The 18,836-nt window shown below is 34.3% G+C and overlaps 1 protein-coding gene across 6 annotated transcripts in view; it reads right to left on the bottom strand.

Moving 5' to 3' along the window:
• The window catches only part of ARAP2 (ArfGAP with RhoGAP domain, ankyrin repeat and PH domain 2), a 117,193-nt gene that overhangs the window by 30,140 nt on the left and 68,217 nt on the right, over nucleotides 1-18,836 (bottom strand). For all 6 annotated transcript variants that reach the window (XR_004496898.1, XM_015625046.1, XM_033513537.1 and 3 more), the window contains 8 exons: nucleotides 17,830-17,932; nucleotides 16,987-17,185; nucleotides 14,905-14,968; nucleotides 7,169-7,332; nucleotides 4,973-5,185; nucleotides 3,283-3,388; nucleotides 1,297-1,444; nucleotides 557-625 (listed from right to left, as the gene is read on the bottom strand). Coding sequence is in view for 5 of the 6 variants with exons in the window: in XM_015625046.1 (XP_015480532.1) it covers nucleotides 557-625; nucleotides 1,297-1,444; nucleotides 3,283-3,388; nucleotides 4,973-5,185; nucleotides 7,169-7,332; nucleotides 14,905-14,968; nucleotides 16,987-17,185; nucleotides 17,830-17,932 (1,066 nt within the window). In the remaining variant the exon portion in view is untranslated. The remainder of the gene's footprint in view (nucleotides 1-556; nucleotides 626-1,296; nucleotides 1,445-3,282; nucleotides 3,389-4,972; nucleotides 5,186-7,168; nucleotides 7,333-14,904; nucleotides 14,969-16,986; nucleotides 17,186-17,829; nucleotides 17,933-18,836) is intronic.

Raw genomic sequence — 18,836 nt, 5'->3', positions numbered from 1 at the left:
CTGGACTTCAGTGACATTTCAGACATGTGAACTTTGAGTAATCCAGTTTCAGAGAAATTCAGTTCAGTTGTTCTCTGAATATTCTGCATCACCAGAGATAAAAGTACTGTGGTAACCTATATATTCCAAAGTATTAAGTACCTACAGCACTGATTTTCCCACATATATGCACACATTTTGGTACAATGATGTCAGACTATCAGTTGTTAAATGTAAAAAATTCTTACAATTCTTAACTGTAGCTGCTTGAGGCCTAAGTTGCCAATTACCCATGATGCTTACATGATTACAGTGCTGCTGTAAGATCACTCAACTGCACCACATCATTACTTTTAACTGTAAGCCTGTGGAAAACTGCTGTGGAGAACTGATGAGGGTGGTTGAGCAAGAACGTGAGCTGAGCCACTTTATTTCACACCTGGTTCAAGCATGACTTAGCAAGTGTGCAGTGCCTGGGTGATGCTGTCTCAGTGAAGAACAGAAGAGCACCCACGCACCTAAGTACTGAGATGTTTAGGCCTCACTCCCTTTTATCCATGCCTAACTGAACACTTACCTGAGTGTCCTTCCACCTTGTAATAAAGCTGTTCTCTATATCCATTTGTTTGACTTGGTCTTCATTTATCTGTATAAATAAATAATTTTGGAGTGATTAATAATAATTATGCAAACAACTGCCAAAACTGCCAATCAATCATGTTCTCATAGAAGCCGGTATACAAAATATTCTATCAGTCAGAAACAGCTCTTCATTGATGGGACTCATTATTATAAACTTCATGGAATACATAATGAAACAGAGAGGAATCAATGAAAAACTGCAAAACAGTGTTATAGTGGCAGTCAACTCCAAATCAAAATGGCTAACATGAGTTGTTGCTAGTAATAGCTTTCCAATCCAATTGGATTTAACATTATTTCTGGGTTTAAGGAACAAAACAAATTGTAACCACAGCTCAGAGACTAACACAAAATCTTTCCATGCTCCAGTTCTGATGAGGCCCATAAAATTTGATTAGAAGCATTATTTTTAATAGTAATAATCATAAAATTTTCTTAAATTTTGTAAGCTTTTAACGGCAAGGAGAATGAGCATCATTTTGGAAAACCATAGCTCACAGCATCCCTTAAACAGTCCTTCCTACACAGGTTAAACTGATTGGGAAATAAAATTTAAAACAGGCCAAGAAAAGCATCCACTGAATTAGAGTTCAAAAACCCCCTGGAAATCTTCAGATTGTTGAACTGGTACGAAGAACATTTTAAAGCAGTTAGGATACATATAAAGGTACCTACATGAAAAAGTTGCACATAATTTTTAATTAGGTCTTCAATTACATTGACTTCTTCACTAGTTTGGCCTTTAGTTTGAAATAAGCATGAGGAAAATGCCATGGCTAAATTGTGAGGGTTCATTTGGTTAATTTCAGAACACTTCTGCACTCTGTTAAAGGAAAAAATAAACATATTTAGATGGTTTCATTGTTCCTTCGATTGTCTGAGGCTCCTTTTCAGAATATAGAGAGCACTTCAAAAAAAGGTAAAAACATTAAATGCAATGAAAACAGGTACTATTATTTATTTAATACCTCTTTTTACTCTTTGCTTCTCATTACAGAAATTAAAACTTCCTTACTTCATTTAAAGTGATTCAAAACTCTTTAGAATAGAAAACTATAAAAACCAGAATAACATATTTAAGTTAGAAGGGACCTATAATGATCATCTATTCCAACTGCTGGATCACCCAAGGGCTGACCAAAAGCTAAAGCATGTTGCTAAGGGCACTGTCCAACAGCACTGACAGGCTTGGGTCATCCACCATCCCTCTAAGAAGCCTGTTACAATGTTTGACCACCCTTCTAGTAAGGAAATGCTTCCTAATGATGACTTGGTACTGCCCTGCATGCAGTTTTGAACGATTTTCAGGCACCCTAGCACCGGATACCAGGGAGAAGAGATGAGTGCCTCCCTCTCCCCTTCCCCTCCTCAGGAAGCCATAAAGAGCAATGAGGTCACCACTCAGTCTCCTTTTCCCTGAAGCAGAAAAGCCCAGAGTCCTCAGCCACTCCCCAGAGGGAATTCCAGCCCTTTCCCCAGCATTGCTGCCTTCCTCTGGATGCATTCAAACACCTTCATGTCCTTTAACTGCAGACCCCAGAATTGCACACAGTGCTCCAGGTGAGGCCAAACCACTGCTAAATACAGTTTCACTATATTAAGCAATGTAAGTATTGCCTACAAACTTGAGACCAAAGATCAAGTAAAATGTGGAAATAAATTAGGCCCTCCTTAGTTCTAGCCCTATAGTAATGCTTTCATATCAGTTCTGTTGTTCACATAACATGTCCTCTTTTAGAGGCAAACACATAAAACTACCACAAAATTTTGGCTGTTAAATGCATGAATTCATATTACTTTCAGAACAGATGCAATACTTTATCAATATCTCTACCTAGATATGCTTAGACACTTCTCAAACAATATGTAGCACAATTTTTATCCAAATAATGGCACCAATCATGTAAATATTTCTAAATGAGATATGCTATGTACCTGGCTTTGTAACATAATTTCTGAACACACCATCCTGTAAAGAGAAGTTTCTGCACATTCTATAGTCACTGCAATTCACCAAAAATATAATTTAACTTGTTCAATAGATGATATAATATAGACCAGTACTATTTAACCATGATACCTCAGAATCATCATCACATATTTTTCAGACATCTTCTGCCCCTTATTTGATCTAGGAATAAGCTATGACCTTTGGTGCTTAAACAAGTTTGCATTTTGGATATTCTCTACCACTACATTTGTTGTAAAATGAAGCACTTATGAAAAACCGAAAGGGTAGGTAATCCTCAAAGTTATTATCTGCAAAACAGATTGTGGAGAAGGACATTTTTACTGAAAAAAATATTTTAATTTCAAGAATCATTTGCAACAATCCTCTGGAAGACTAGCAGACTGGAGTAAAATGAAATTGCATAAAGAAGCTACATCAAAAATTACCCTACTTGGACACATACACTGGCAGCCCTCTCTCCCTGTAAGACTGTTCCAATCCATTGATTTTTATAGATACCTACTGCTAAAAATACAAGCAAAGAAAAAACACACTATCAATTAAAGGAATTCAAATTTAATTAATTGCTGCAACTAGATAAGCTTTTGTGATTACTAGTTAATGAAACAAGCCACATTTCATATATTGTGGAGTTATACTGAGAACACATTATAAGAATTTCTCTGCCACAATGCATTATTTGCAATGACCTGTAAAGATGTTCAATTAAAGCAGCCAAAGTTGCTCTATTGACTGGTGGAAGACTCCGAATAAAAGCTGTGTACTTCCTCACACGTTCCTTTTCATTCTGCGTATCTGCCAGAAAATAATCATTGAGCATTAATAACAATGCACACTAAAACCAACAGCAGTTCTCATTAACTATATCTGCATCATCTAGTCTTTTAAAATTACTATTTACCAAATCAAGTAATTGCCTCTTCTTCATAAAGGCAATGGTGACAATATACTATTGAATAAGTCTATTATTGTACACCAGTTCAGGGACAGTTAAAGAGGGACAGTTCTATATCCAAGCACCATTTGCCACTGCTTAAGACTAAAGCCCAGAACAGCAATTGCATTTTCTCTCAAAGTATACTTAATCTGTAGTTTGTGCGTGTACGTGTGAGGGCAACTGCATATGCACAAGTGCAAATGTACTTCTAAGAGTTCCCAGCAATGAGAAAGGAAAATACATTTTCCTATTTTAAATATTTACTGGAAAAGTGTCTGAAGGCACAAAGCAGTTTAAGGATGTGAGTATATATAAGACTGATAGGAGGAAAGAAAGGGGAAAGGGCTGGTAGATAAGTTGTACCAAGTTACATATAGCTGAACAATGGTAGTGCCAATGGCAAGAATTCCAGTTTTGGGAATGACAGTAGCTGAAACAACCTGTATCTTAAGTCTGTCTCCCTGTGCTGCTTATTCCCCTTTATGCTCAGGGCATAAAAAAAGTTAATGTAGGTTGCATTTAGACAGTTAGCTTTTCCCTCTCAGTTCCTGCTTCTCTCAAGTTTCTGAAAAGCAAGCACAGAACTCTTCTGGCTGATTGATGGTACTCTCCACTAACTACTGACTATGTTTCGGTTTCTTTGGTAATTGGAAGAAAAAATAAATAACAAAACAACAGTTTAAAGGTCTTCTACTCTATTTCCTTTAATGTTTTAGTCTTCCTAGAAGTACCTTCTGTATCACTTAACAGGACAGGATTCTCTGTTGTAAAGATGAAGTAGAATTTTAGCCACATGTACATATCAGGAAGGGGAATCACTGTAGCACCGTTAAAAAGAGATTACTTAAATCTAAACTGGCTCAGAACTTTTTCTGGTTTCTGATGAGATTAATCATGTGGTAAGTGAATAAACTCTTAATATTTTTTCCTCTAGTTTTTGAAATTGAGTTTGAAGGTCAAAAATGTGTACTATTGATAATATTTTAATTTCCTGAAAGTCTAGTGGCTCATATTAAAGCAACATCCATATATTTGAACTTGAATAAAATCAGAGAAGAATATGCTTTTAATATCTTTCTTTAAAGACAAAATGTGCCACACAGTAAACATGTCTGTGTGACTCCTATGCATTAAGATAGAAATTAATGTTCTGTAAGCATTTCCCATGTATCTCTTACTGCTGTACCTCCAATTTTATAGCACAGCTTGGGAAACCACCTTCTTTCTTGCAGCTTGCAAATACTGCAATATAGAAACTAATATTTTAAAAGGACATTATGAAAATTGTCTCTGATTAACATGCATCTATTACAGCCATGTCCCTAATATTTTTTTCCTATGTTGTTTAGCTAGTTATGAAATAATATAGGTTGACCCCTCAAATTCGATACTGAAAATGTACATATAACGCTTGTTGTATTGAATGTTATTGAATACATTACCTAATGCAGAGATCCAGAATGGATAAAGTTCTTTAGTGAGAAGTGCATCATCTATTTGAGAAAGAAAACTTTTCAGTACATCAGTCACATCTTCAAGCTGATGTTTTCCTGCTCTTAGCTTAACACTTCTCGCATCTTTTTTGAAGCTTTCCAGCAGTTCAGCCACACTGGAAGAATCACCATTCTTAAGATAGATTTGCTTGCTACCTAAACCTATGGCACAAAAATACAGGAGAGAAAAATAAATGAATGTAAAATTAAGTATTCTTTTAAAAATTCCAGACATCATTATATGAAAATGATACGTGACTGCCAAACATGTTGCATTTCCTAAAATATCTTTCTCATCTTTTACACATACTCACTTTGTTAATAAAACACTGCCAAAACTTCTTACACCCAACTAGATCTCCTTGCAAAAATAATCATCATAATAGTAAGCAAACCTGGGATCACTATTTCAAGAGTATTTTACAGGCATTTCAAATCCCCAAATCTCTTCAGGACTTCCTAAAACAGTACTTTCAAATGGCACAGTAAAGAGAAGTTTCGATGATAGATATTATATTACACATAAAACATAGCTGCTTTCATGAGAAAACTCCTGTTATTTTATTGCTCTACAGATGAACTCAGTTTAAGACTTGAAGTATTACTGCATTCATCCAACCTGAAATATTTGATTCTTAAAAACCTCAAGATGAGTAAAAAATACCCTTTCTCCTCATTTTTCTCATGTTCTGGAAGACAATCGGTCGGGTACTATTCTTATATGTAAAAACAAAAACCACTGAAGTCAACTGAAAAAGAAAATGTATCATTTTAAAACAAAGTCATGACTACCTTCAATCACTGCATATGTTATTGTGGTTGAAACTGTTTTTTAAAACTTGAGTAAGTTTGGCACAGATGCTCAGTGCTCTTTATCCCTGTAGAGGTGATTTCCTAATTTGCATATCTAGAAAGGGGACGCTACTTTATGCTAAACCCTACTTTTCTTATATACTTGTCAAATTAAATACTCTCTCAAAATCTGTGAAATCATGTCTAATGTTTTTACAGTTCACCTTTCCTGTAATGCCCACAAGCACTTCATTTGCAATGGCCTTTGTGGTGCTACTGTCAGGAACAGCCCTGGACAGCAATAGCATCTGTCTTCTGCAGACTACAGCTGAAGACAGAATCCTTACAATGATGATAACAAAGATGCAAGTAATGCATACAAATAATTCCTTCAGCTTTCAGCTGAGCATTTTAACAGCTACTAATACTGATCCTGAGAAGCAAATTTATGATAAAGATTTAAGTGATTTAAAAGACATTAGGAAACTGAATTTTAATTCAGACTACACAAATTGTTCTAAGTGGAAGACAAAATTACCCTGCTTTAACCATTCAGTGAATGAAATGCTGTGAACTATACTTGGAATAATTGCTATTGCTAATGATTAAAAATAACTTAGCAAAAGCTTTTTTTCTTACTTTTAGTCACTAGGTGAAACCCCGATACTACTCTTTACAATAATGCAGTGTTGCCATATCCACAGGTTATTTAGTTAAACTTCAACAACTCAAACAGAAATTAGGTGCTGTCATACTGACAGAGGTTACAGACCCATTTATACCAAAGACAGATTTTTACAGGGTTGATATGCATGTAGCAATCTCACATGGAAACTCATGAATTTGCAGCAGTAAAAGGACACAAACATCATCTGCATATAACCTAATGTCATGGAAAGTTATGCTGGCAAAATATACTTAAATAAATGGTAACCAACTATATCCTTAGGTTATTTCACTGAAAAAACAGCAGCCTAAGACTGAAGTCAACTCCACAGCCAATGCCAGCTTCCAAGATGTGTTCAGACCACAGCTTTTCCAGGTCTGCAGAATTTGTTTTCTGGGCTGAATTGTCTTCACTGGGGCAGTGGATACCAAGGCTGAGTTTCATAAGGCAAACAACACAATATTTAAAATAGAAAAGTGTCTATAAAAGGCATTTACAAAGTTGTATTTCCCCAAACTGGCCATTCTAACGTGTGGTACTATACTGCACCATCTCATTAAAGAATGGCAAGGCTAATGATGGGCATGGTTTTATTTTAAGTAATATATAAACTCATTCAATAGGATCTGGGGGCACTTAGGTATTATACAAATGCTCTTAGCTTGAATAAAATCCACTCTACTTACCATACTGTGTAACAAACGCTATGCAGCTGTTCACTATAATAGGAACATCATTTTTGCTGAGCTGCTGATCTTGTAATGCATTACCATCTGTACCTGCTGCTTTTTCAATTGCAGTATACCAGACCATGAAATCCAGCTTTGTATGGCCATGGAGGTATAGCGTTCTGAAAAGTATAAAAATATTTTGAGTTTGGGAAATAAATAAAAAACTGATGTTATTGTACCGTGGCAACAAAGCAGATGTTCAGAAAGAAAAAAAAAATACACTTGGAGTAAGTCATCAAGGTACCTTTCACCACATAAAGCTGTGATGGTGGTCTATTGTTACATTTTTATTTTTTTTTCCAAATTCATTTGTATTACCAGTGCCATAAAAAAATGAAAGAAGATCCACAAACACTGTCACAAGCCTTTGAAAGAACCTGCCAACATTGTAATTACTCTTCTTCAGTCTTCAGATCCTACATTATTCATATGTCCAAGCCATGGCTAAGGACGAAATAAATTTAGAGACAAGTTTCAACGCTGCAAAAAGTTTTCCCTTCTTTTGTATTCACACCCCTAAACATCCCCTACACCCAACAACCTCTTCTATAGAGTAGCTGAGACATACTGAACTTCACTCCTACGTAGATAGCAGAATGATCCCCCACTATCACAAAGCTAAGGAACACACATGAGAAAGCCACTAGTTGAGTCAGAATAAGTTAATGCAAGACTCTGCCTGTATCTGAAAGCACAGCCTTGTTCTGACTCTTTTATTTAAGCATGCTACAGTAATCTCCTGTGTGCCACCCTGACAAGCTAGCTTCTAACAGAAAATATCAAAATTCAGAAGTTTAAAGGGGTATGTCCAAACATATGCATGTGTGTAACAAACAACTGTTTAAAGTGTTAAAATAGTAAGCAAACTTACACATATGTTCATTTATCTCCCACTAAAGACCTTTAAGGGATCAATTTTCTTTAATAACCATTTATTTGCTAATTAGGAAAAGTCAGAATGCTCTACTGAACTTCTTCTATAAAAACAGTTTAATCAAAACAGAAAATACCTTTTTTTTATTTTGATTATTTCATTTTTGGAAGGGGAAAGCATTTTATATGATGAGGGAATATTTAATTTATTTTTCTTTGTATCTTTCAATTTTGCTTTTATAAATGTTTCCTTTCTAGCATTCCCATCTGAGTAGGAAGTGTGGATGAAGTAAATGTATTACATACACACAGCCAGGACCTGAAATCTTCTCGAGATCCACCATACGGACAGAGCCATTCAGCAGCAGAGTAAATGGCACTAAAATTCACTATTTCATCCCACTGAACCACATTCTTAGGAAATCTTTATGACTTCAAAAGTCATGATAACTACCAGACATGCCTGTATAGTGGAAACACAGCCTCTCTTCCCCTAAGAAAAAAAATAGTAATTTGCATAAAGCTCTCCTATTTTTGCAGCAAAATGAGTGAGTTTAATTCAATGCTGTCAAAAGTTTCAAGTCTTGTCAAAACAGGTAGCTCTCAATCAATGCATTCCCAAGAATACATCACCACATTTTCTGGTATTGCTATTGCCATACATATATAAGGAAAGTAAAATTTTGAAGTGAGTAGAAAAAGTTTGACAGCGCATGATACTCTACTTGTTTCCTACTATTATTCACAGATCAGAAGAGGTTAAGACAATGATTTATGAAAGATTTATGGTGCTTTCCAACACAAGAATTGTACGTATATATGCACATTACTGTGTGTTTGAAGAACAGCAGGATTCACATTATGGTATTATGCAAAAGGATAAATAGAAGACTCAACAGATTACTTTTTATCCAAAGAATTACAATAAATACAGGAAGCAGCATACTGTAAAGTGAAAATATTATTATTTCTAAACAAGAAAAGGGCAACTCTGCTGCATATCAATGAATTGCTACCAGCGGAGGAGAGAAAAAATACCATACTGTACTTCAAAGGTCATATAAACTTATCAGCATTTTTCATAGAGATACAAAAGTCTAAATCATGTGCCTGTCAATCAATATTGTGATACATGAAATACCTAAACTATGTGGAAAAGATCACCTTGTATTTTATGGATCTTTCCATCCTCGCCTCAATGCATCACATTAGAAAAAAGATATCAAAAGTACAAAGTGATTACGTTCTCATTGTTTTCTAAAATTTGAGAAGCTGTTGAGCTTAATTCAACTACAGAGGAAGAGGCTACTTAATAACTAGCAAAGAAAATGTGGTATTTGTTTCAGTTGTAGTCCCAAATGACCAACACAGTCGTGAAAGAAATGTTGCTGGTAAGAAATAAAAATGTGAAAATCTTACTGCTATGATGGAACCTGGATTGTTCATAAATGGCAACAAATTATTTTTAAAATAATTATTCTTGCCCAGTCAAAAATCTCCAGAGTGGCGGCATCAAGAAGTAAGATAAATCAGAGACACATTTTCAGTACAATACCACAGAAGTGAAGGAGGGAGAAAAGGAAATTAAACCAGTGCCAGACTCAGTCAATTTCTCATGAAAGAGGCTTAAAAAGCTAATCTCAAACCTCAATAATTTTTGGCTGAGACAGTACACACCTGGAATAAATTGTAATCAGAAAACCATAAAACGGTTTAAAAATAAGATGTTTAAAGCAGTCCTTCTCAGTTTAGTCCTTTTGGACAAACTTAAAAACTTCTTTTTCTTCCACCTAGTTGGAAATTATTTTTTATCTCCTTGAACCTGAAAATAATGAAAAGGAAAGGGGAAATAACTTCCAGCAGGAGAGCTGAGCTTTCTTCAAGCATAGTAGAAGTCTTCTACAGAACTTCAAGAAGCAATGGAAATAACCTTGCAGATTTACCCTCTGTGTTCACCTCTTTCACACAGTTTTCAGACAGAATTAATAACAAATACATGCATTTCTCACTGAACAGTCATTATCAAAATATAAAGTTAAATTAAATCTAAGGTTTAAGCATAAACACAGGTTGAAACATAGTGATGTCTCACATAGCACAAAACTGAGGAATTTAAAGAGCTTGTAGAAGTAATCATGTTTGAAAGAATTTTTACTATAATGTTTATGAAGATCTTCCATGCAGATTACCAACTGTTTTCCACAGACTCAAGCAAAATGCATTTCTTCAATACAAATGCACTGCCTTCTATAGTATGTTTATGTATGTGCTGTTTTTTTTCAGTTCTAAAAATTGATAAAGATCTCACATTTCATAACAAATAGTTAGCAATAGTGACAACATAGTGAAAAATGGCAGAATTTTTGCTATGTTGGGTGAAGCACATACAGTCCATAGCCAAGAAATTAATAATTTAAGTACTCAAACAAACAAGGCAGCCTGCCAACATAGATTTCTGCCTTAGTGAATTGAGAGAATTGAATTGGCACAACTGACTGCAGCAGATCAATGTGTCTCAACATTAAGGGAGCTACTGTTACCTATACAGCTTTATTGCTGACTACCAGCACATCCTTCTGCCCCAGCAGACAAACAAACATACATGACCAAACTTCATCCTCAAGAATGCAAAGGCTTCCCTTTAACCCCTCATGAAAAGTCCCCTGGCTTTAGTTATGTCTAAAAGCTTTGTTGCACAAAATGGGAAAAGCAGAGGTACGAGGTGATTTTGGGTAAGGTGGGCAGGGAGAGTGAGAAACAGACATCGGCACAACTCAGTGCCCTCTGGCAATTCCCACATGATTCTAATAATTTACCTGTCTGAAAACAGAGGTAATTACTAAGAATGTAAATATAGATATGGAATTATTGTGGAAAATCAAACTGCGACTGAAGCATGGATGTTCCATTAAAAATTACTGTTAAATGTAACCAAGCAGTATTTTTTCAAGGGACCCTTCAAAAGGTCTTACACCCAGCATAACATATTGGAAGCACAAGTCTTTTCATCTGACTCTTAAGCTTATATTAATTCTGGATTTTAGAATGTTGTGCCCATAACTGCATTTTATGAGAAAACTTACTGCTATCATCAAAGGGTTAAGAAGAAAGCAGTGAATGAACCATCAGCCTAAAGAAATTTTGCCAGTATGTAGGGAAAGTTTATTATCCATAGTAAGAAAGAGCTAACTATATCAGAAGCATAAAGAAAGCACCATCTGGATTACATTATGGTCTGAAAACATTCACTGACACTTAAGAGAGAGGTTAAATTATTTCAGAAAAATAAAATAAATGTTTGAATTATCTGCACAACTGTTTCTTTAAAGCATAGCATTTGAGATTTGGCATTAAATTCTATATATAAAAGGTATATTTAAACTACTGTATACAGATGTTTTCAGACAACTTTCTTCTTTTCATCGTGCAGATCCCTCTGTTAACCTCTGTTGAACTACACAGGAGTAACTGTTTCACCAATATGCTATGCAACTTCTGTTTGGATAGCAACAGGAGGTCAAGTATCACCAGTCACTTCAAGCATTTTAAAAATAGAGATCAATGGAAAAAATCCAAACTGAATATAGATCACATCAGAGGACAGCTCTGTGTGATGAAGGGAAGCCTCAAACACAAAAAACCTTAAAATGGTTTGCCACTTCTAGCAAGAAGTCAAGAAGCATTTCAATTACAAAACTAGAGTATTTCTACTATGAAAGTGGAAATCAAGAAGAAGCAAATGACCATGATTAGGGTGTAAAGCTATACAGCACAGTGTTGTGAGAATATTTCCAGTTGAGTTAGATACAGTTCTTGAAGTCTAGACAATATGCTCCAGTAGAGACCAGAATGCAACAAAATTCCAGTAGGTGTTAAAAAACGAGTGTGTTCTGTAATTGACTCTAGCAAAGATACACAAACACAAGCATTAACATGTCTGAGATCTGAAAAAAAAAATAAAATTTGAAAGTCATCTAGAATTGTTGTGAAAATTTACAATGAGCTTCAAAACATTAAGTACATTTAGCTTCAAAAAAGACAGCAATCTTTAAAAGAGAAGCAGTCTTGTGGTTTCAGAAATCTTTTAGTGTGGTTCAGCCTCTGATAATATGCTTGGTATGACTGCCACCTCTTATTTCTGAGCTGATAGACATCATAAGCTGAACATATGATATAGAGAATAAATGAACAGCAAGGTGCCAAGCAGAGAGCAGGGTAAAGAAAGAGGGGACATAAAAAGAAGAGGTAGGAGTGGATTGTATTATTATCTAAGACGTTTCAGGAAAATCTTACATGTCTTTTTTTGTAGTGTTGTCTCTGTATTCTTGTACTTTATACAAGCTAGAAAATATTATAAATATTACATATCCAAAATCAATTGTAAATTCTTTTCCTGAGTAGATATGTATCAGATTAATGTTAAATTTTTTTATCCCAAATTTATTATCTTTTTAAGAATCAAGAATTCATAGATTTATTACATTGTAATAATTTCAGCAGGAAGACCTGAAGTTTTTATAGTTTCCGAAAACGTTTACTTGCATATGCAATCATTCATAAGTGAGATGTCCATTTGTAACAACTGAAGTCACTCTTTTTTCTCCAGTAATTAAACAAAAAGTTATGAAAGAGAAAGATATGTGCAACATGTAAATGTGAGACGTTCCCTAATTAATCAGCCCAAAGACTGAGACTTGAAAAAGTAGCATAAGTATTTCTAGGAAACAGAAAATCAGTAGAAAAATACCTCAATGAATTTTCATATTTTCTAATAAAATTTAAGCAGACACTTTAAGTCATTGACTAAATTTATTTTTTTATGCAAAGGAGGGTGGCTGGTTTTGGTTTTGTTTATGATCATTGTGGTGTTTTTTTCTCGTAAACTTTTCCTAATTCTGTAAAAATCTTACTTAGTTAATTTAATTCTTTCAATACTACTTTTTATTTATTTTAGAATTTATCCTGCTTTTAAGTGCCTAACAAATTAACAAGGAAGTCATCATCTCCATAGAGTCTCTTCCAAGTGATCAATCTGTGCCAAAGCTGACATGAGACAAGCACAGATAGAAAATAACAGACATAATAGGAAAACCTAGAAACTTTGACATTTTATGTAGTTGATGTTGATGACATCTCAAGGACATTAATTTATCTGGAGCTTGGAGGAGCACAAAGAGGATTAGTGGTTTTACTTCCAATGAAAACAATTAAGTCTAAAGACAAAGGTGATTTTATATTTAATCATTTTCCACACACACATTAAATTGCTTATCACTTTAAGATGTGATCTCATATAACTGCACTGCACACCTGGATAGTTCTGAAGTAATATCCTAAATAATAATCACCATACCAAAGCCGATATACCCATACGGCTTTCAATGTTTAAGAAAATGTGAAGAATATGCATTTAAATTTTTTATAGAAAACTCCAGTGAGGAAAAATTAAATATATTTATGTCCACTTTAAATCAGCCAGTGTCCCTGCTGAAATTCTTTTCAGATAGTTCAGAATTTCCCTTAAACAATTGAAGTGGTTCAGGGAAAAGCTACCCTCACTTCATGGAAATATTACAATGAAATAAATAATAAACCCTGACTTGGAGCTAAAAGTTTTGCTCAGCATTAATACCTATGAAATTATATGCATGATTTATATCCCTCTTTTAGAGTGCACCTTCAACAGGATACCTCAGGTTCCCTGTTTGGTGTATGTAGCTTACCTAACTCTGCATCTTTCATAATGCTTTTCTGAAAAACACCCAAACACAAACCAAAACAAATCAAACCAACAAACAAAAAAAACCAAAACAAAATTGAACCCCCCCGCCAAAAATACAAGAAAAAATGTTTCCTTCTAACCTGCATAGTGTTACTCAGTTCTAAAACTTATACAATATCCTAGAAAGAGCTAAAATTCAGAACACACAAGTTACAATGCATTTCTGACTAGCTACTCCAACTCTGAATATTGTCAAAGGTATCCATGGGGTTTTTTTTGTTTGTCAAAGAGAAAAACACTCTTCATTTATTAACCTATTATAGGCTTCTCAAAAAACTGTATAAATATTGCATCACTTAAGACAGACTCTTGGACGATAACCTATCATTGAAATAAAAAAAAAATCCTCAAACTCTTAAAAACTAAGAATTATCTTCCACAATTTTTACTCTCTAAATTCATCTTTGGATTTGTACTCCTATTTGAGACAGAAATACCTACCTCACCTTTAGTTCCAACCTCCCCTATCACTATAAAAATGACACAGTTATCTCTACTGAATATTACTTACTTGGAAGCAGATATGGATCATGTTTGTTTTATAAGTATACTTTTTCCTAGAAAGTATATTGTTAACTGAGATCAGATGTTACAAGAAGATTAACCAGAGGACAGGACTAACCAGAGGACTCATTCATGTACTCTCAAACCTGACCTAGGCAGACTGAGACACAAAATTCTGAGACATAAGAATTATTAAAAAATCAAGAAGTTTGTAGGAAATGCTCCAAAGAAGTACTCTTTTTTTACAGGGTAAATGGAGTTAGTCCTTTTGAAGAAATCATTATTGGCAGACTAATCTGGGAATAATTTTCTCAGTGGGAAAACTGTTTTTAATTAAGTAGTGCTTGTTAACATTTCTTGACACAGACATAAAATGTAACTAATGCACAAAGATATTCCCTCCTTTAAAAAGTCTGCAAATTTACTCTCTCACTAGCAACCCTAAGTGAAAAAACTCCAGAACTTATCAACTATTATTCTAGAATATCAATATAAAAACAGATCAAAGATTTTCTTCAGATAGGAACCTTACCTTCCTTTTTCAACGAGTAGCAGGACATCTATTCTCTCTCCATTTTGCATCACACTACTGGTTGCTGCAAATGGAACACATACACATTCATATGACCTTCACAGACATATATTTATAGACAAACACATACATGCATGCACATACAGGCATGTTTTTTCCAAAATGATCTCCAGTGGCAAAAGGAGCATGAAATTCTTAAGTTTTGCAAGTAAAGAATGCTACTTATAATAGAAACAAAACTCCACAAAATACCACACCACACTGACATTTAAAAGAAAAACTAACACAGAACATTTTATGAAAGTTTAAACATGTATTTTTTAATGTGAGAACGTGCTACAGTGTCTTACTATACTAAACTTGTAAATAGAAGTTGTAGAAGTCATAATGATTCAGAAATAAGTTGGATTTTGGAATCCATTAACATTTGCACCTTAATGGCAGCACATATTTATAATTAGATAATGCAAGTTATCTGTTTAGCATGAAGATTGGTGCCACCCTTCTTATGTTGTCGTATGTTATTCCTGCTAAAAAAAGCACCCCTGTAGAACACCTACATTATGTGTAACACAGCAAATACATCTGGATAGTTTTCAGTTGCACTGCTTAAAAAATTCTACCATGCACTATACTGAAACCAGTAAATGAAATGTAACCTGCTTAGTAATTTGAAATTCTCTAAACTTCATTTCTCAAAGTGCCTGTCATATATAATCCCCACCTTATTTCAGCTAATTCCCAGAGAGAGTTAAGTCCTAAATACCAATGAAACACAACAAACACATTGCATGTTATATGATGTTTTTGTATCACACATACTCCTAGCCTCACCTATATTTACTGAGTCACATATCAAGAAGGTAAGTTATTATACTTCCACAAATGCTTCATTATTTTTTAAGTTTCATTTACACTAATCAGTATTAATAGTGGAAAAGATATATTCTGGAGAAAGCAGAAATCAAAGAAGAGTCTGGATATATAATATTTCCAAGAAGTACAACTAATATTAAAAAGCCCAAGCAAAACTAATTCTCAACTGAAAGTCAAAAGTGTTTCAATTTTATACATGAGATATAATATACACAGATTTTGCATGCTGTTATGATTCTGGCAGAGGCAATTACAGTTGCATCATCTAAACAAGTACCAGGAACAGTTCTCCTACTGCCTAATCTTTTAATTCTGAATTAGAATCAAAAGTATTCACAAGTTAAATGACACCTGGAGGCATAAAAACATTTCTGATTAAAAACTACCTTCAAGGTGTTATCCACACCAAATATAAGGTGTAAATAAACAGTAGAAAACCCAACGGCATCTAGGCAAGGTCCTGCAAAACAGTCCATAATCTGTCAGCATTTATGAATAGTGTCATCAATAAAGAGCTGAATTATCTTCTCTATGCTACTTTATTATAAACCTCAAATTATATGTATTTTTCCATGTAGCATATTGCCTTGCTTAATATAAAAACAAGCAGGGCAGATATGCTTAAAAGAGGATTCAGAGCATAATTACAAACAACAATATAAAATTGGTCATAGAAGACCATTTGTACAAATATTCTTATCTCCCTATATCATGGTATTAAGCAAATAAGATTTTTAGCATCCAAAAAAAATCTATTGGTCTGTGAAACAGTTTTCCAAGAGAATTATAATTTTCCAGTATGTTTTGAGTATTTTAAAACTAAACCTGTCAATCATCTCAAGAATGTGTTCTGCAGTGAGTATTTCTGCCCTGTCAAAAATGTGATACAATAATCCCAAAAGGTTATATATTATTATTCAATTCTCTACTCTTGTAATAAAGATACTGCTGCAACTGGAACAAAAATTGTCATCATTCATTTTAAAGCTGTGAAAAATTTCTCTGGCATGTGCCAGAAAGTAGGGGAAAAAACCCAAGACAGAAATTAACCAACTCCATATTTAGATAAGAGTTGGAAAAACATCTGACACATGTGAAGGAATAGTTACTGAGCTTCCCAATATTTATTATTTTGAAATGCAATAGAAATGCCCTTAACAGTGAATTAATCCCACAGAACATTTTCTGAATACTAGATGTTCTTACTAAGTTCTTGCAACCTCCTTAGATATATGGAATCTTCTTCAGCGTCCTCCATTTCAAGACAAAAATAAAGGCTCGACTTCTCTATAGCAAACCAGCCTTTTCTCCACTGATCCAGGTTATGGCAATCTTTGTAGTACAGCTGCCCAATAAGGTCACAATCTCGCTCTAACAATGATTCAGCCACTGGGGGAACAAAATGCTACCAAAGAAAATGGGGTGAGTCAGATGAAGAAAAAAACCCTCTGCCCCTAAAAAAAATTCAAAATATTGCAAATCTACAGGATTATAGGATACAGGTCACAGTACAAAAAAAAGCTTTGAGATATAAACCCCACACTCATAAACCCAGAGATACACTAAATTTAAAATGTAAAATCAAGTTTAACATCTTTTCCATTCATGCTCTGCAATTCAAACATTTTTGCTTTTAAACTACCATTGATTTAATTAGTAATGTGATTATTAACATTTGGAACAGTATAAAATATGGTATTACTTTATGAAATTCCGTTACAGCAAATAAATTCAATAGAATTGAACCCATAAAAAACTTAGCTGAAATATATTCATACAGTATATGTCTTTATACTAGAGCACACTTAATATATTCTTAAGGTTGGCATTAAAATGCTGCTTCAATTCCTTTCACATTTTATTTTATTATCTTGTTTCAAACATTAAATCACAAAAGTTATTTCTTCCTGCAGCACAAGAAACCTTTACATGCAGGAGAGATCGGTATTCATCAATAATGACTTCTCAAAGGTTTTCAGCTAACAATGGCACTTTATTATTTGTGCAAGGGCTCCTGGCCTAACTGAAAAAGATAACTATCAGTATTACCTTAGCTATTGCTGAAGTCCATTTTCTTTGTGAATATGCAGTTTCAGCTCCAAATAGAAAAACACGTTCTGACATTAAGTGTATTTCAAATGTAAAGATGTCCCTAAAGCAAGCAAGAGAAGAAACACAGCTGTATTTAGTCTTCAAAAGAGTAGACACTCCAGGGTTTTATTTCACTATTTTTTCATTCTTTCATATATACAGAATGGAATCCAATTGCATTTCTCCTCCAATATTACAAGTACAGCCCAGCTGATAATAAAGCACTTTACAGTACAACAGGATCAAATCTGCAGGTTAGTAACACATGTTTAAAGGCTATGATGTAATAGTTCCATTCATAATTCCAAAATGCATAAAAATATTTACATATAGTCATTAAAAATGCATAGGGAATTTTTTGCTTTTGCAAGCTCATGATATTTGATCAAGTATACTTTTGTGACACATTCAAAATATTTTTTCGTATGTTTAATATAAGCAGAGCGACTAGCTGAACGGGAAGCTGCAAACAAGTTGAAATGTTGCTTCAAAATGACTTTTAGATGTCATTTGGTCTAATCTCCTGCTCAAAGAGAGGTTAGCACAATGAGAGGCCTTGAAAACAGTCAAGGATGGACAGTACTATTCTTGTCACCAACCTGTTCCTGCCCTCCACCTGCCCTCTAACTGAAGAGGCTTTCCCTGTCAGACAGCCTGAATCTGCTTGGGTGAAAAGTGTGGTCAGTGTGTATCACCTGCCATCACCAAGATGAGTAGGAATACTTTGAAGTTTCTGTAGCTCAAGAAGCTTTTAAAAGTTTTCTTAACAGACATTCATGGGTTGTTTTTTTTCCTTTTAAAAATTATACCACAATTTAAGCAGATGAACCCTGTTTATTCAATTTTTAATGGAGACAAATAAGGAAAACAAAAGAAGAAAAAGCAAACCAGTTTAAATTGATGTGGAATTTGGAAAGTAAGCATCATGCTGAAGTTAGGGATCTGTCAGTCTTTAAGTTAAAAAT

Source organism: Parus major, chromosome 4, assembly GCF_001522545.3.
Source record: "Parus major isolate Abel chromosome 4, Parus_major1.1, whole genome shotgun sequence".
In the NCBI taxonomy this organism is placed as follows: domain Eukaryota; kingdom Metazoa; phylum Chordata; class Aves; order Passeriformes; family Paridae; genus Parus; species Parus major.
Note: the sequence above shows the minus strand (reverse complement) of the source record. Positions and strands in the feature narration are given on the sequence as shown.